Source organism: Lagopus leucura, unplaced genomic scaffold, assembly GCF_019238085.1.
Source record: "Lagopus leucura isolate 7727_CA_CO unplaced genomic scaffold, USGS_WTPT01 Super-Scaffold_100018, whole genome shotgun sequence".
Taxonomy (NCBI): Eukaryota; Metazoa; Chordata; class Aves; order Galliformes; family Phasianidae; genus Lagopus; species Lagopus leucura.
In genome coordinates, this window is record NW_024962272.1 from 7355387 (window position 1) to 7374827 (window position 19441).

Here is a 19441-nt window from a genome sequence, read left to right on the forward strand (position 1 = left end):
GTTAAGTGATCTTGCAGTTGCAAGAGAAATTGCTAATAGCTTTTTTTTTTACTTCTGTGGCTCAACAGTTTTCTGGGCATAGGGTAGGTCTTAAGGATATTCAGAATCAGTGTTTGTAAGAGTAAAATTTTCCTAACGGGAAATGTCTTCTCTCTTAGGAGCTTGCACACTGCTTTGATACCTGAATTCAGGCTCAGGAAGGTTAGACTTTCTTTGAGATAGTGATGTTCAGAGTTTCTGTGCAGACAGTTCTGTTCCTTTCTAGTTCATGGAGATCTTTATGGATGGTAGTAAAGGGGAACCTTGTTGGAACCTAGCCAGTCTTGCCTATTCATCTCTTCAAGGAGAAGTGTATTCAAGAAGACAGACCAAAAAACATAAATTACCTGAAGTGAACAGTTCCTTCTTCATTCAGAAGAAACAATAGCCAGTTCAAAATTGATGAGACAACCCTTGTCCTCAGGACCTGTCCTCAGCAGCTGTCCCCAGCTGCTGAAATAACAACTGAGCTAAGGTTTAAACTTAAATTATGCCAGAACAGCTCAGAGAAAACCATGTATGAAATCTTACAAGTGTAAAGGAAGATTAGGTTGCCTTTCAGTCAGGTAGTTGTCCTGTACTTAACTTCATCTGGACTATTGGATAGATAACTATAAGTTGATGTTTGTGAGAAGTAGAATTGCTGTGTTTAAATCCAGTATTACTGTACTGTACTATTTTAACTATTGCTGTATTTGTATTGTTTTTTTTGTTGTTACTTCGTAGGACAAAGTTGGAGAATTTGCAAGAATGAGTAAGATTGAATTACTTGAAGCCACTGAAAAATCCATTGGTCCTCCAGAAATGTATCAATTTCATTGTAAACTGAAAAGCTTAAAAGAAAAAGAAAGAGAACTAGAGGTAAACTTGTATATTGTATAGACAGATATGAATGTAGGGCTGTAGGGAAAGTCACGTTATAAAATTTAACGTGAGGTCTTGGAGATTTTTTTTACAGGTTGTTGTTCATTTACCAAGTCTGTAGTAGGTACATTTTACACAGCAGTGCACATCTTTCACATCTTACTTACTCTCAAGCTTGAAAGCACTAAAACACATGAAGGTAAATATTTTGAACATAGAGGTGAGGGGATGCCTGCTGTGATCTCCTCATGGTTTTTCTGGGGTCCTTGAAGGACTGACTGTTTTCTGGGCATACCTTTTAAGCTGTTTTAGGAGCCATGAGCTGGGAAGAGACGTTCATTTGTTTTAATCTTGATTTCCATGATTTGTGGATAAGATTGTTACCTCTTAGTCCTTTTTTCCTGCCTTAAAATTTTAACAAATGAAAAGGGTTAGCATATGTGATACGGTGCAAGCTTGTCCTTTTGTTAGCATGCAGGGTCTTTCTCTGACACTCATCTGTGCTGTGAATTTCCCAGATATCAAGTTTTCTAATTTTTACAGAAATAATGTGTTACTCAGTGCTAAGAATGGTATCTTGGAATGATATGTTCTGGAAAGTGGCTGTTGTTGTCAGTACAGGTGATTCTCCTAATCTTTAGTTCCATTCCTAATGTTTATGCACACACATGTGCACTTCCATTCATACACAGTGCTTCAAAATAACAATCTTAGTATTTCTGTTATTAATCTCCGTGAGATCTTTCAGAAGTATTTTCACTACTTGTGTTTAGCAGAATCAGCTTGTAGGGGTGAAATGCATTAGGAAACTTCAATAAATTTTAAAAGGTTTTCTTCAGTTTTAACTTACATTTGTTTTCACAGGAAGCATTTAATGAAGTTACTTGAAAAAGCTGCACAACTATTCCAGTTGTATTCTTTCCCTATAATTACTGCTATACTAAATTGTCCTCTACTGTTAAATTTTGGCATAGTTAATGTTCAGGTGAGGTATAGATGACTTCTGAAATGTTTTTGCATGGAGTAGATACTACAAAATATGAAAATGCGTGTTCTTGCAGAATGTGTGCAAAGACAAAGTCAACTCTTTGGAAAAAATGAAGCAGCGGGCTGAACGATACAAACAGGATGTTGATAGATACCATGAATGCAAGCGCCATCTAGACCTAATTGATATGCTTCAGAGAAAAAGACCTTGGGTGGTACGTTTTCATTTTATACTCAGTGATTCTCTTACCTGCCATAGTTTTTCTAATACAGCAGTGCTAGAACTGTGCTGTGTTAAAGGGATTAGTGTTAGATTAGGTTACAGCAGCTTTCTTGAAATATGTTTCGTATGTATGGAAATAGGTATTGTGAAAAAGAAATAGCCTGAATAGGTTTTTTTATTAATCATGTATGTTTACAAATAGATTAAATAACTAAGAGGAAGTGATGACTGTGGTAGTATCACACCGATGGGCAGCTAAGCTTGGTCACACATTCTTGAATTTCCCCCTCAGAAGAATTAAGGTAAAGACAAAGATTGCTCAACAGGTACTGGCAAAACAGGCTCAGCATAAGGGAGTTTCACATGATGTACTGCCTACTGCTAACAGACTACAGCATTGAGAAGCTAAGAGCAAACCAAAACTGGCTTTTCAGCCCCTCCTCCGAGCAGCACAAAGGAATGTGGAGTGGGGGCTTGTAACTCTTCATCTCTGCTGTCACATCCTCTGTGGTCACTCCCTTCCCCTGTTCACATGGGGTCTGTCCCATGGAATGCCATCCTTCCCAAACTAATCCTTTCTGGGCTTCCCACAGGATGCAGTTCTCCAAGTGCTGCTCCAGCATGGCTCCCTACTATGGGGCCCACCTTTTAGGACTGTACTGCAACACCACAAGTCCCCATGTGCACCAGCTTCCCTGTAGCTCCTGCTCTACCATGGGCAGTAGCTCCATACCCCTGGGGCCTGCTTCTTCTGGGGCTCTTCCTATGCTGCAGCCTCCTTCAGGCCACATTCACTGCTGTACTGTGGGCTCCTTCACAGTCTGCATGTGGAGATCTGCACCACCCTGCAGAGGGACAGCCTGCTGCTCCTGGATCTCTCCTGGACAGCCTGCTGGTCCATGGACCTCTCCTGAGCTGCTGGAAACTTATGTTCCACACCTGGTTTACCTCCTGCCCTCCTTGTGCACTGACGTTGGAGGTTGTATGTCTGTTTCTCCCATAGTTTTTTACTCCTTTTCCCCCAGCTGCTGTTGCATGGCAGTTTTTTGCCTTTCTTCAGTCTGCTCTCTCTGAGACACACCCAGTGTTGGTCATGGCTCAACTCTGGCCAGCAGTGGGTCCCTTTTGGAGCAGCTGGAGCTGGCTCCAATCTGGGCTCTGCACACAGAGGCCACCACTATAGTTCCCACCTACCAAGTGTTGCCATGTAAATCCCATCCAGTGGTAGATAATGCAGAGTTAGTTCTTACAGATGGAGCTTGTATTCTATTCTGTTTTGTTTCAAAGCTCAGAGTAATAAGGGCATATGCAGTGGACCAGAGGCTTTCTTCGTGTCTGTCAAATCCAGTGCACTTTTTTCCTCCTCTGTTATCCTACTTGTGCGTATCTCTTCCTTCTCCTTTTCTCCTCTGAGTATCTCTTTTTCTCTTGTAAACATATAACAATCATTGGACCACGTTTTTTTTTTTTTTAATTTATTTGTTCCAGATGATGTAATATGAAAAAATAAACTAGTTTCTAATAATGACTCAACCTTAACTTCTTTCCCAAAATTCCCAGTTTCTTAGTAGTAGCGTTTTCTTATAGTTGCACTGTTTTCCATTTTTTCTCTGGAATGCTTCTTGAACATAGGTTGGACACCCTATATATTGACTTCTTTGACATTTGTAGTTGAAGGTGGAAACTTCTTGGTTTTTTTTTTGTTTGTTTTCGATTTTTTCCATGTCTGCTTTGTGAAGTTTTCTTTCTCTCTCGCTCTCTCTTTCCCCTGCCTTATTTGTGTTTACTGCAATGTTATATGGTACTAGCTCTAATCTAGTTGTTCCATCCTTTTCTTTCTCCTAAAGTTTTCTGTGGTTATTTGCTTCGTAGCTTAAGAACTTCAGCCTAATTAATGCTCCAAATGTAGATGGGCTAAATAATTACCTTTTTTGCATTTATCCTGGATGAATTTAGAGGAAGAGTTGTTTCAAGCAGATTTCTTCTGCTATTATCTGTCACTTGAGAACCATTAAATGTGCATGTTGCTCATTGAAGATGAGATGATCTCTGTATCTTTTGGTCATAGTGATCAATAATGGGAGGATTATGAGAGTAGTCACCCCAGTTGTAGCCTATGAAAGAGATATTTCTCTTAAAACTTTTGTTCAGTTACTTAAAATTTTGAAGCATTGTTAGAATGGAAGAACAAAAATCTTTATTACTTGCAACTCCTCCAAGGAATATGAAACTGTTCGTCAGCAACATGAGGATGTAAAACAAAGGAGAGACCAGGCCAAGGAAGAACTGAAGAATCTGAAGGAAATGCAATCTCCACTGACAAAAAAAATCCGAGAACTTGAAGAATCTTATAATAGTCTGAATATGAAGATCAGAAATACGGTAAGTATTTTAAGCTCTCAGTTAAAGTATTCAGGTGTCCTTTGTTCAGCTTTGTAAAGTGTAAAAAAGTAGAATCTTTCTTCCTAGTGTGCCATAATATGTTTTAGAATAATTTTTTGAAGTGCTCTTGGTGTTGGTTCTGCCTTTTGAACATCTGTTCCTATAAAGCAGTAAAGTGTAAGGAATGCATTTCATAAGAAACCTTAAGCATCCACTCTGGAAGTCCACTCTTGGCATTACAAGAACAGGCATGCTTTGTATTTTTCCTTCAGAATCTTCAGGGATATTGTGCTTCCCTAAGATATTAAATCTGATGTGTGTTTTCAGCTGATCTGTACTTTACTTGTGGATGTTCTTTATATCTTCTAAAAACGTGGCCAGATTGGTGGATAATTTAGGCCAAATTCCTGGTCTAACAGCTTTTCTCTAGTGTTTAGCCTTCATTGCATAAGTAGGGTATAATATTTTTAGTAGACAGTAGTTCTTCCGCCAGTTGTGATATTGTTATGCAGAGAATTTAAATGGCTGGCCTGCCTATGCTTTACATCAGTGTCTAGTTTTTGGGTAGCTTTTCTTTTTAGGGATCAGGAAAATTGCAATTTTTATACTACAAATAGTAAGGTAGTTATTCACAGCAGGACTTAACTATCAAGTACCCAATCAGTCTGCAGACGTGATTATATGTGTAGGAAGTAAAAATTTTTAATAGCTAACCAAAGTTAACTACTAATATGAGACTGTTCGCTGCAGTTGTATTGGAAGGTGACTGATCAGATCAAAGACTTGTAAAGGCACCTATGGCACCTTCTGTAATGAAGCACACATAGAGTCAGAGTCTGAAACTTCAGTGGCATTTCACAGAAAAGCAGAATTGTAGGTGTTGGAAGGGACTGCTGGGGATCATCTATTCCAACTGACTGCTAAAGTAGGTTCCATCCAGTGTTGCACAGAAAAGCTTTCAGGTGGGTTTTGAATATCTCCAGAAAAGGAGACTCCAACACCTCTGTAGGCAGCTTGTTCCAGTGCTCTGTCACAGTCAAAGTAAAGATGTTCTTCCTCATGTTTGAATGAAACTTTCTGTGCCCGCTGCCACTATTCCTGTCCCTGGGTACCACTGAAACGAACCTAACCCCATCACTTGTCTCCTGCACTTTAGATAATTGTAGGCACTGATGTGATCCCTTCTCAATCTTCTCAAGGCTGAAGTCCTAGATCTCTCTTCTTTTCCTTGTATGGAGGATGCTCCAGGCCCCTCACTATCTCTCCAGCTTTCTGCTGGACCCTCTAGAAGGTTGCTGCCTTTGTTGAACTGGGGAGCCCAGAACTAGATCCGGTACTGAAAGTGTGCCTTCACCACGACAGAGTAGAGGGTGAGGATCACCTGCCTTGGACCTGCTGGCCGCACTCTTTGTAATGCACGCTAGAATGCCATTGGCCCCTTCTTGGTTCAAGGGCATGCTGCTGGCTTATGGGCAACTTATCGTCCAGCAGGACCCCTAAGTCCTTTGCAGAGCTCCTTTCTAGAAGGTCATGTTAGCACCTAACCTATTCTGACACATGCAGCCATTCTTCTTTAGGTGTAGGAGTTTATACTTGCTCATATTCAACCTCATCAGGTTGTTGGTGGTGGTGGTAGTGTGTTTGTGTGTGTGTTGTTTTTGTTGTGGGATTTTTTGTTTGTAATTTTTTTTTTATGAGTAAGTGCTTTTTCTTAGGGGAAATTTAACAGTTGGTAATCATGATTATTTTTATTACACTGTAAGGACTTAAATTCCTGTGAAGTGATAAGCTTTGTTTTTGTGGCCTGCTTTTATCTTGCTATGCTTTAGTCACGTTTATATTAATATTTTTAATTAAATGTTATGCTGATCTGTTTAAAACTAGAAGGAATTCTGCTGCAAACCATTGCTGCCAAAATTTGTAAAAATATTGGTCTCTTCTCATTTAGAAGTTAGGTTCCATATCAGAAACCTATGACAAAATAGCGAACCTTTCAGTTTTAACTTGAAGAGAGCATACTTACTATAGGCTCTTTGCTGCAGAACTATGTAAGTAAAGGTGGGGAGATGTGCTTCCTAATTGGCTTACACCCTTTTATGACTAACTCTTAAGTAGATTTGTTTCAGTGCTGTATCTGAACTTGTGAAGTATCAAACTCTAAACATTTACAAGGTTAGCTTTATGCTGAAGTGGTATTCTGTTTGGATTTGGAGAATAAATTACGTGTTTTTGTTTTTCAGTATTCTAGAAGCCAAAAAGTTGTGAAGAAGGACAGATGTGACATTTGCAATAAGCAATTCATAGAAGTTTTACTGAGATGTTCTAGTAGTGCTTTTCAGTGCTTACTTTCCAGTATTTTGACTGTGTTGTAGTACTCTATATATCATTATGATACAGCATTTCCAAAACCAGAATTTTCCCTTATGTTGAATGGTGCACCCAAGTCTAACTTGGATGATTAGCATGCCATCTTCAGAGTCCCTGCAGAGTCCTAGATTGTGCTGAGAGGCACAATAGAGGGAAATCTATTGTATGTCTAGTTATGCCTTCAACATCAGTATGACAACAGACAAGTTAACAAGAGGTTTCATTTAACTGTGTATCTTCCTATCATATTGTTCAGTTAAGAGATACCGTTGAGATAAATAGCTGCCCATTAATGCAGGTAGACTTTATTTGACGTTATTAGAAGTTACGTTAAAGTTATGCACATACTCCTTGGACTTCTGCACCAGTAGGTCTTTCTAGTCTGTTGAAACTCCCACATACCTTTTTTGTTTGTTTGTGGAAATAAGTTCATTGGAAGTATGCTCTTTGTTGCTGTGCTGTCAGGAGGTAATTTCAGAGATAATTATGCTGTAAACCAGGATGAGTTGATTAGTGAATAATTTTTATTATAAAAGCAGTATAACTTCAATTTTGCCTGAATTTTTTTTTTTTTTTTTTTTTTTTAAACAAACTTTCAGATGGGCATTAAGAGAAAGCAGTTTAACATCTGAAGTTTTCCCTGTTTTGGACACAGACCTGTAGGGAGCTTGAAGGTTTTTAGGCCCTCTGGTTGAGGCTTATATGTTACCAAATACTTGTAATCCTTGCTGGTTGTGGAGAGGTTATTCTTGGCTTGAGAATATATGATAACAGAGATAAACTGCCTTGTTGTTATGTGTTGCTTGCATTTTGTTTGCAAAAAGCCAGGCCCGGCATTATAAATTTTGCCTGGAAGGAGGGGTGTAAAAGTAAAGGGAGTTAAACTTTAGAAGAAATTACTGTACCTGGAGAGAATGGCTATTTCTGTTGTCACTGTGTTAACACCTTGCAATAAATCGGTTAGATTGAAAAATGAGTCACACTGTCTGCTTTGGGCTTATGAGACGTGTGGGTTCTGAAGAAAATTGCATCCTCCCATTTTGAATGAAAATGGTGATAAAATTGGGAGAATACTGGAATAGTTTTGGCACCAATTGCTTTGCGATTTTTGACAATATTTGATACTACAAAGCAGAGTGTTATGGTTGTACCATGAAAACTATAAACACGAGTACAGTTGTTAATCTGTTCTATTAAGTCGGTATATATAAATGTGACAACTGAAATTATAATGATGACTAAAAATTTATATATATTATATTGTTCTTTGAATAATGCTCGGAGTTTTAGGGGCTTCAGAATTGTTTTATGAATGTTTTCTTATCAGTTTCCTGAAAGAGGTATTCATCTTCAGAGTGATACTTGAGATCTTTAGAGAGCATTGTGGAATCAGAACTGTACTGTAGTGAATTCCTACTATAAGGTGTGTTGTTCCATCTTGCCTCCATGCAAACAGCAGCAGAGTCAGGGCCTCTAAGTTGTGTGACCTTTTAGCTTGTAAGAGGCAAAAGATTCTGCACAATTATCTCTATGTGCTCTCTATTGAAGCTTTTCAGTGTGACTTGAATTGTAGGAGGATATTCCTTCCAGTGGGAATGCTGTGATTATGCCTGCACTGTAATTTACTCAGGCTTTCTCTCCTGCCTTACTCATTCAGGGAAGAAGATAAATATGTAGTGAAAGCGTAACGTGTGTGATTATAATGCCATTTGTTTTTTTTAATATGACTTGCAATTAGTAGCTTTTTCAGAATACTTTTGAAAAAGTGATAATGTTTTAAACCTGTTAATTTTAGTGACAACTGAAGTTATGTAATATGACAGTGAGACACTGTAAGATGTCTGAAGGTTGCCACGCTTATTTCTTTCCCTCTTGTTATGCTTCCCAGGTAGCATTTTGAGGCAAAAAGATTATGGGCCTTCTACTCTTTTTGTTAAAACAAAACAAAACAAAAAAAGTTAACAGATGCAATTTGGTGTGCAGGAAGTTCTGGTTAGGTATTGAGAAGAGTGTAATTACCACGTGGGCTTTTTAATACTGAAAGAGATTGTCCAAAGAAGTAATGGGGTCTATCACTGGAGGCTTTCAGGACACAGGCAAGTGTCTTAATAACCTGATGCAATAATACCATCCTGACTAGATGACTTCCAGAAGTTTCTACTAACCTAAATTGTTCTAATGCTCTGGTGACAGTGGTGCCTACATCAGCACCTGACAGAATTCACTCCAGAGTACGGGTGGAGTTGGTGGAAGTTGTAGCTGGACCTCCCTCAATGATTTACCAGAGGATTCTTAGGAATCTGGGGAGGTTCCCTCTGACTGGAAGCTATACCCATTTACTACATAAATAGATCTAGGAAACTGTTTGTTTGTCTAACGTTTGCACCTGGTGAAGTTGTGGAGTGCCATTAAAAGGCACTTAAATAACAAAGTAATTATCAGATGTAGTCAGCGTAGGCTCATGAAGGGAAAGTCCTGGCTTAAAAATTTGATCCCCTCTATAGTCACATCACCCGGCTAGTGAATGAAAGGATGGGAGTGTCTCGATCCACTTTATAGGAGGGAGATGAGATGGAGGGGGGGGGGGAGGGGGGAGGAACAGCAGGCAAGTAGCGAAGGCAGTAGCGGAGCCAATCCTAGAGGAAGCAGCAGCGCTCAGGCAGCAGGCCCAGGGGAGTATGTCAACATGCAGGCATCACTTCGTGAGGAATCTGATAGTCAGGAATCCTCTGTTCTTCTTCATAAGGAATCTGTTGTCAGAAATCCTATCCTCATGGTTTTCAGTTCCTCTTTTATCCTCCTTGTTCTCCTGCCTACGTGACAAGGGTGGGCCTTGAGCAAGAGTCATTGAGTACCCCCTGAGATGGCCATCATCCTGAGATAGGTCCACACAAAGGAGCACTTCACAGCTATTTAGCTGCAGCTCACCTCTCTCTCCTTGCCCCTGGCCTTGTCCATCTGTGTCCCCTAGACAAAGGATTTCACAGCCCTTGCCCAGGACTTGTCCATCAAAGTTCTCCAGAGAAAGGATTTCACAACCTTTGCTCAGGACTTGCCTGGACTTGTTCATGTGTCCTCAGCAAGCTTTGAGACAATGACATAAAAAAATAATCTCTTACAGGAAGTGACTGTAATCTTGCAGTATTTTAGTAAAGTCTTGGGTACTGTCACTTATGGTATCCTTTAGAGCAGATTGGAGCACCTGGATTAGAGTGTGCCAGACAGAAGTACGTAAGTGTCTGGAGGGCAACCCAGCAGAAGGGCATCTGTGCTGACATGAGCCAGTAGTGTAGCGTTATAGTCAAGAAAGCAAAACACATTTTGGGGTGCCTTAAACACAGCATTGCCAGCTGGTTAAAAGAGATGATTCTGCTGCATGGATGTGGCCTCACTTTGAGGTACTGTGTCCAGTTCTGGGCTCTGTAATGTAAAAAAGGTCCTTAAAAGCCTCCGGAGGACACCAAAGCTGGTAAAAGACCTGGAAGGCATGACCTATAATGAATTCAGGTGTCCAGTCTTGAGAAGAGGAAGCTGAAAGGTGACATCGGTGACATCATGACTTGCTGCAGCTGCCTAAATGGGAGAAGCAGGGGAAGGTGCCAGGCTCTGCCCCTGGGAATTCCTTGGAGATAGGATGCACAGGAATGACACAAAGCTGTGCCAGGAGAGATTTGGATTAGGCATTAGGAAAATGTCTCTTTACCATGAGAGTGGTCAAACTTTAGAATGGGCTTCCTAAAAAGGTGATTGATGGCCTGTCAGTCTTCAATGAGGGTGTTTGAATAATGTCCTCCTTAACTTCCTTTAACTTCTGCTTAGCTCTGAAGTGGTAATGCACTTGTATAGTTTTGGGTCCCTTACAACTGTTTTGTCTTGTCCTGTCCATTAGTCAGCAATTTGTAATGCTGGTTTTGTAGGCTATATCATTAGTATGGCGGACTTCAGAGTCAGGATGACTTTGACAAACTGTTTTGGCTGTCCTGAGCTTGTAACTGAAGCCTTTCCTGCTCTTTTAAGATTTGGTTCAAAGTATAAACTTTCCTTGATAAAGTCACATCCTTAAACAGCAAGAACTGGACTCTTTTTCTAAATCGAATGTTACACTTTTTAAGTCAAAGGTGGAATTTTTTAGGTTGAGAGGCTTCTTCTGTCATGCCTGAATTTGTAGATTGTATCAGATTCTGCATAGTTAGGAACAGATTATATACCAATACTCAGTTCTGTACAAATTGCTGAAAGTGTAGATGTTTCAGATATAAGTTAGAATAAGAAACTGGTGAGTTTGCCTTTCTCAGTCATATACATTCACTTGTAGTTCTGTTTTCAAAAATGAATCAAATTTAAAAGAATATTGTATTTATACATAATTAAGCACTCTACTTTTTTATTACTATCTAATTTAAATATCTTCTATGCAGGCTGATGAAATCAAAGATGTTTCTCAAAAATATAAAGAAAAGCAAGATGCACTGGAGATGAAAGATAAGCAAGTAAGAGTCTTGATGTTTGTCACCGTAATTGTGGTGGTTTTTTTGCTTATTTATTAATTCATTAGTGGCTATGGTACGTGCTGTATTCAGGTAGAATGCTAGTCCTTAAATATAGCAGTAAAACATCTGAGAATCAGACATCTATTAGTCAGTATTTGTAACTATTTAACAGGTGTATGCTACATAAAGTCAGTTCAATCTAAAAACTTCCAGAATGGATTGTATTTGTTTATATATGTTTATTGATTGTTTATATATGCATTACAGGTTATTCTTGAGAAGCTACAGACTCTGTAATACAGTAGTGCACACAGCATTAAACAGTCCCTCAAGTATACATTGTGAGAGTCTAGGGTTATTCTCTCTTTAACTAAGTACATCAAGAGGAAGCAAAGATCTTTTGTAAAGGGGAATTACTATTCTTCATTTAAGTGCTCAGGCATCGACTGTGTAGTTCAAGTTGCACATTGTAGTTCAAGTTTCGTGCTGTAGGCTTTATGCTATCTAGGCTTACTTTCAGATCTGTTAAGGAGGGTGTTATGCTTTAAACTTCCATTTGTGTAGAATTAAAGAGACTTTAAAAAAATTATTAAAAGTTTTTATTTTAGCTTTGCTCAAGTATTTCCATGTATTAATAAAATCTTATCAGCTTTTAAACTGCCATAGGGCTACTGGAACTAGAATGTATTCTTACAGTTTAAATGTGTGGTTACATCTGTATTTAATAACTATCTCACTGGTAGATGAGTTATTTGTCATACTGTTTGTCATATTTGTATACTGAATTCCCTTAATGTTGAAAATATTCAAAATTCTTAGATTTCAGAAATTAATCAAGCTCTCAGGATGAAAAAAGATGAAGAAGCGGACAGGAAAAAGAAAATACTAAACGCTTATAAGATGATAGATGAATGGAACAATGAGCTTAATACAGTGACAGACTGTGAGAATCTTCAGCCACAAATTGATACTGTTAACAATGAGCTGAAACATGTACAGGAAGAAAGGGCAAATATTGACAGTGATATTGGTGATGTAACAACAGAGAAAAGAAACCAAGAGAGGGAAAATGAAAGTAAGTGATATGCTGTTATTTTTTTTTTTCCTTATGATGTATTTTAGGGATTTTAAAGACTTTAAAATCTGCTTATTGTTCTGCTGTAGTAATTTGAGATGTTACACCAAGCCTTCATTGTAGAACGCATTACATGATTAGTCCTCTTGTCTGATTTATTAAAAGTAACAGAAAATTTTTTTAAATTAGGAAGAACAAGTGGATATTTGTCAGTGAGGGTATGTACTTGCAAGATGAAGAAAGTGTGCTTTGAGGATATGGTAAAAATTATGCTTAAAATTATATATTTGACAGTATATATGCTGGCTTGTCCTTTTTAGACAAACTTGGACTAATCTTAATAATAGTAAACTCCTTTCAAATTGCGTAGGGAAAGAGAGACTATATATTTTACTTCAAGGGGTGTAGAAGGCATTTAATCTCTTTTTTTATCAGTAGCAAATGCTTTCTTAGTCTACTGTGACACATTCATTTCTCTGCAAACATGAAATAATACTCAGAAATTTCATGTTGCTAGTCCCATTGCCTCTTTCCAGTATTACTGTTTCTAAATATGAAGGTAAAGCATTAAGGACATAAAATTATTAGTGCCCAAATAAATGTTACAAAGATGACGAAGGATCTAGAAGGCAAGATGTATGAAGAGTCACGAAGGTCCCTTGGTTTGTTTAGCCCAGAGAAGAGGAGACTGAGGGAAGGCCTTATGGCAGCCTGCAGCTTCCTTACGAGGGGATTTGAGGGGCATACACGGATTTCTTCTTTCTGGTGACAGTGACAGGACCCAAGGGAATAGCACAAAGCACTATCATGAGACGATCAGAGCAGAGTATTAGAAGAAGGTTCTTCACCATAGAGTTATCAGGCACTGGAAGAGGCTCTGCAGGGAAGTGGTTATGGTACTGAACCTACTGGAGTTTGATAAGCACTCAGACATAAGGTTTGAATTTTGAGTGGTTCTTGTGGAGCCAGGAGCTGAATTCTGTGTTCTTGAACTAAATAGTGTGCTACCACACATTTCCTTATGCTTTGAAGAAGTCGTTTTATTCTGGAATGTAAGCTTGAGTAATTCTTCAGATTCCTTTAGAATTAGTGGGAAGATAAACTTTTATTTCTCATAATTTCCTAACAGCCTTATTGCTGTAGTTACATAGTCAATAAGTATTGGATAATACTAATTGTAATGTGTACTTGCTATGGACTCTGTTTAAGAGCTGTTTTAAATTACAGGAATAATTGATCGCATTGGACAACTTAATAATATAATTAAAATGAAGGAAGAGGCTCTTCAAAGGAGATTCCGAGACACGCACTGTGCTCTTATGTGGCTAAGAAAGAACAAACACAAGTTCAAAAAAGAAGTTTGTGAACCTATGATGCTTACAGTAAGAAAATTTGTGTATTTCACTAAACTATTTATGTTTAATTTATACAATTTATATTTATTTATCCTGGTGAGGCTTTAAGAATGACTTCAGAACTTTCAAAATGCCTTAAAGTGCCATTTACATCCAGTGTACACTAATATTATGAACTACTTGTACTTTTCACTCTGCAATTTAATAATACTCAACTTTTGAGTAGCGTGAGTTGATTCCTTTCCTCCTACCCCCCAATAAGAGATCCTCTTCTAAGATTCCCACTGCAGATTTCTTCCAGTGTACATTCAAATACTTAGATTTCAATGTCGTCTTTAAAAGTATAGTAGTAGTCATAGAACAACCTGCTCAACAAATGTTGTAAGATAACATCGCACTCTTAAGCTGTTCATATTGTCTTTCAAAACCAGCTACAGGCAGAGGAAGTATCTATTCCTAGTGTGTCGTTTTGACAGATGTGGTGTTAGATAAAAATGGAAGGACTAAGTTTTGAAAGATCCTAATGGTTTTCTTCTGCATTCCCTCACCTGTTTATCAGCAATCTTGAATTTCTTGAAATGTCAAGAAGATGAGGAAACCCAGTGCATTCTTCACCTCTGTTTCTGAATTCCCAACTTATTTTAGTAGTATATTGTTACAGTCTGAATGTATTGAATAGTGAGTATTTGTATGCCAGTTCTTCTGCTTTTTGCATGCGGTAAAGGTGTTCAAAATGGTTTTTACTTAGTAGAAAATAAGAAAAATCACAGTAATTCCCTCTCGTTGATACCTGATCTTCAGATTCTTTCAGTAAGATCTTGTCACATTATTTTTGCAAATAACATAATTACATGGCCCTTACTTTTACTTCATGGCCTTGTTAACCTGTTTAACATCCGGTAATGTCTGAATGTGTGTTCTGTGATATGGTATAGACTCATCTGTCTATATAGTCTAGTTTTTGAACTGCTGATATGTTGCCCAGCCTGTGGCTATATTGAGATTATTAAGTTGTGTGGTTCTGTGTGATTCTGTCTTAAACTCAATTATGTAATTCTCTGTGATTTTTGTCTTTGTTTATTAAAGATTTAATGTCTAAAAACTCGTGAGTTACTGCAGAATTATACCTGAATGAGATGTTAATACTATAAAAAGCTTCCCTCTCTGCCCTTGAGTACCTACAGGGATGGGGTGTCCACATCCTCTCTGTGGGAAGCCTATTCCACTCTGAGTAAAAAACTTCCTTCTAACATCTAACCTAAAGTCTCCCTTCTTTTAGTTTAAGACTGTTCCCTTTTGTCCCATCACTATTGGGCCATGTAAAATGTCATTCTCTCTATTTTATAACCTCACTTTTGATGCTGGAAGGTCACAATGAGGTATCCCTGGAGGTTTCTTCCCAGGCTGAACAAGCCCAGATACCTTCAGCCTTTCTTAGTAGGGGAGGTGCTCCTGCCCTCTGATTGTGTTCATGGCCTTCCTCTGGACCTGTTCCACTAAGTCCACGTCTGCCTTGTACTGGGGGCCCCATACCAGGATGCTGCTCTGGGTGGAGCCTTATGAGGGAAGAACAAAAGGGGAGAATCACCTCTTGCACTACTGGCCTTTGATTCATCCAAGAATTCAGTCGGTCTTTGGGCCTGCACGTGCACACTACTGGCTCATGTCCAGCTTTTTGTCTGCCAGAACCCCCAAATTCTTCTCTACAGGGCTGCTTTCAGTGAGTTCTTCTCCTAGTCTGTACACGTATCTGAGATGATCATGACCCAGTTGAAGCACCTCAAGCCAGCCTGGTTGAACCTGGTTAGTTTGACATGAGCCCATTTTTCAAGCTTGTCCAGTTCCCTGTGGATGGCACTGCTTCCTTCTGTTGTAGCAGGCTGCACTGCTTCCTTCTGTTATAGCAGCTGCACCAGTCAGCTTAGTGTTGTCTGCAATCTTGCTGAGAGTGCACTTGATTCCACCGTCTAGGTCCCTGATTAAGGTGTTTAAGAGCACTGGTCTCAAGACAGACCCCTGAGGGATACCACTTGTGGCCAGCTTCGACCTGGACGTGGAGCCATTTGACTACAACCTTATGGCTGCACCCATTGGACTAATTCCTTATCTGCCTAAAAGTCAAGCCTTAAAATCCATGTCTTTCTGATTTCTAGATAAGGATGTGGTGTAGGACTGTGTCAAAGGCATTGCAGAAGTCCAAGAAGGTGACATCAGTTGACTTCATTGATGCCATCATCCTACCATTGAAAGCTGCCACTAGATTGGTGAGGCACATCATCTGTCCTTGACGAAGCTGTGCTGGCTGTGTTGGATCATCTCCTCTTCTTCCATTTGTCTCATTATTCTTTTCAGGAAGATTTGTTCCATTATCTTCCCAGGCTCACTGATATGTAGTTACTTGAGTCTTTCTTTCCCTCTTTAATATGAGAGTGATGTTTCTCATTTTCCAATCACCATGGACTAACTCTGACAGCTATGCCTTTTCAGATTTGATGAAGAGTGGCTTGGCAACAACGTTTACTAGTTCCTTCACAGGTTCGGAAGAGACTTCTGGAAATCAAGTCCAACTCGCCTCTTAAGCAAGTTTCCTACCGTAGGTTGCACAGAAAAGCTTCCTGGTGGGTTTTGAATCTTTACAGAAAAGGAAACTCCACAACTTCTCTGGGCAGCTTGTTCCAGTGCTCTGTCACAATCTAAGTAGAGAAGTTCTTCCCTCTTGTGTGAAACTGTCCACATACCTATCCCACAATTCCTGAGCTTCACTAGAGGGATATTGGGGGAGACAGTGTCAATATCTTGGGATGCATGTCCTACAGGATTGTACAGTGTGTATGATGTGGTCTTGAACTTGTTATTCTCTGAGAGTGGGAGGAATCTTGCTCTGCCAGCCCCAGTTAGAGGTTTTGGGGACATGAGAGACATGGGAAGGCTAATTACCAAAAAAGGGCAAGGAAAAGAACTTCAGTACGTTGGTCTTCATCCATGCCTGCTGAAGGTAATTCTCCCTTCTCGTATGTCAGAGAAGGTACACTCTCCTTGGCCTGCCTCTTCTGACCAACATACCTGTAGAACCCTTTTTTTTGTTTTCACATCTCTTACCAAGTTCAGTTCAATCTTGCCTTGACTTTCCAAATTCTATCTCTACGTGTCTGGACCACATCCCTGTATTCTTTTTAGACTGCTTATCCATGCTTATACTGCCTGTACGTTTCCTCTTTGTACCTCAGTTTAACCATCAGGTCCTTGGTTAGTTGGTTTCCTGCCTCTCTTACTTGATTTCTTATGCTGGGATATGGAAAGTTCTTGTGCTGTCAAAAAAGTATCCTTAAGTAGCTGCCAGCTCTGTTCTGTTCCTTTGTCCTTGATGAGTTTCCCAGGGGATCCCATCCAGTAATTCCTTAAGTAGGTAGAATTTTGCTCTTCTGACTTCCAGGGTCCTGAGTGTGCTCTTTGCCAGGCCAGTGTTTCAATGAATCATATAATTGTTTAAGTTAGAAGGCACCCGTAAACGTAGTCTGGTCCAACTCCCTCCGCAATGAGTAGGGATATCTACAGTTAGATCAAGTTGCTGAAAGCCTGATCCAGCCTGACCTTTGGAATGTTTCCAGAGATAAGACATCCACCACATAGAATCACCAAGGTTGGAAAAGACCTAGATCATCTCATCCAACCGTCCACCTACCATCCTTTCCCACTAAACCATATCCTTAGCACCACTTCTGAATGTTTCTTGAGCACCTCCAGGGACAGTGGCTCAACTACCTTTCTCGGGCAAGCTGTTGGAGCACCTGACCACTCTTTCATAGAAGAAATTTTTCCTAATATCCAGTTCAAATTTCCTCTGGTGCAACTTGAGGCCATTCTCTGTAGTCCTGTCACTAGTTATGCAGGAGAACAGACTGACCACCTGCTCACCACCTCTTTTCAGAAAGTTGTAGAACAATGAGGTCTCTCCAAGCCTCCTCTTCTCCAGACTAAACAATCCCAGTTCCCTCAGTCATTCCTTTTAAAACTTGTTCTCCAGACCTCTCTTCAGATTTGTTGCCCTTTTCTGGACACGCTTCAGGGCCTCGATGTCTTTCTTCACAGAATCACAGAAACACCAAGGTTGGCAAAGACCTACGAGATCATCCAGTCCAACCATCCACCAATCACTAATAGTTCTCACTAAACCATATCACTCAACACAAAATCCAAACATTCCTTGAACATCTCCAGGGTCGGTGACTCCACTACCTCCCTGGGCAGCCCATTCCAGTGCCTGACCACTCCTTTAGAAAAATAGTATTTCCTAACATCCAGCCTAAATCTCCCCTAGCGCAGTGTGAAGCCATTCCCTCTACTCTTATCACCAGTTACATGAGAGAAGAGGCCAATCCCCAGCTCACTACAACCTCTCTTCAGGTAGTTATAGAGAGCAATAAGGTGTCCCCTGAGCTGCCTCTTCTCCAGACTGAACAATCCCAGCTCCTTCAGCCTCTCCTCATAAGGACTGTGCTCCAGAGCCCTCACCAGCTCTGTTGCCCTTCTTTGAACCCACTCCAGTGCCTCAATGTCTTTCTTGCAGCGAGGGGCCCACAACTGGACACAGTGCTCAATGTGTGGCCTCACCATCAGAGTGAGGCCGCTACCGGAGCTGAGTACAGGGGCACAATCACTTCCCCATTCCTCCTGGCAAAGCCGTTTCTGATGCGGTTCAGGATGCCATTGGCCTTCCTGGCCACCCGGGCACACTGCTGGCTCATGTTCAGCCGAGCATCAATCAATACCCCCAGGTCCATTTACTCTACACAGTCTTCCCATTCTGCCCCACGCCTGTAGCGTTGCCTGGGGCTGTTGTGGCCAAAGCGCAGGACCCAGCATTTGGTCTTGTTGAACCTCATCCCACTGGCTTCAGCCCAGCTATCCAGCCTGTCCAGATCCCTCTGTAGGGCCTCGCTACCCCCAGGCAAATCCACACTTCCAGCCAACTTGTTGTCATCTGCAAACCTACTGAGGGTGCACTCAATGCCCTCTTCCAGGTCATCAATAAAGATACTGAAGAGGACAGGCCCCAGCACCAACCCCTGGGGAACACCACTTGTCACCGGTCACCAGCTGGATTTAGCTCCATTCACCACCACTTTCTGGGCCCAGCCTTCCAGCCGTTTCCTAATCCAGCCAAGAGCGTATCTGTCCAAGCCACGGGCTGCCAGCTTCTGCAGGAGAATGCTGTGGGAGACAGTGCCAATGGCTTTGCTGAAGTCTAGGTAGATTATATCAACAGCCTTTCCCTCGTCTACCAGATGAGTAGATTGTAGAACTAGATCATAGAAGGAGATCAGTTTGGTCAAGCAGGACCTGCCCTTCATGAACTCATTCTGGCTAGGCCTGATTCCCTGCTTGTCCCACACATGTCACATGATCTCCCTCAAGACAGTCTGCTCCATAACCTTCCCTGGCACTGAGGTTAGGTTAACAGGCCTGTAGTTTCCCGGATCCTCCTTACAACCCTTCTAACCCTTTTTTGTCAGTGGGGGGCCTGAAACAGAACACAGTATTTGGGGTGTGGCCTCACTAGAGCTGAGTAGAGAGAGATGACCCCTATTTCTGATACAAGCCAGGACGCCGTTGACCTTCTTGGTCACCTAAGCACAGTGATGGCTCATGTTCAGCCGAG

The 19441-nt window shown here is 40.5% G+C and overlaps 1 protein-coding gene across 2 annotated transcripts in view; it reads left to right on the plus strand.

Moving 5' to 3' along the window:
- Positions 1 to 19441, plus strand: part of SMC5 (structural maintenance of chromosomes 5) — a 61818-nt gene that overhangs the window by 11853 nt on the left and 30524 nt on the right. For both annotated transcript variants that reach the window (XM_042877369.1, XM_042877370.1), the window contains exons 5-10: positions 766 to 900; positions 1965 to 2105; positions 4334 to 4495; positions 11281 to 11352; positions 12172 to 12427; positions 13655 to 13809. In XM_042877369.1, the coding sequence (XP_042733303.1) occupies positions 766 to 900; positions 1965 to 2105; positions 4334 to 4495; positions 11281 to 11352; positions 12172 to 12427; positions 13655 to 13809 (921 nt within the window). The remainder of the gene's footprint in view (positions 1 to 765; positions 901 to 1964; positions 2106 to 4333; positions 4496 to 11280; positions 11353 to 12171; positions 12428 to 13654; positions 13810 to 19441) is intronic.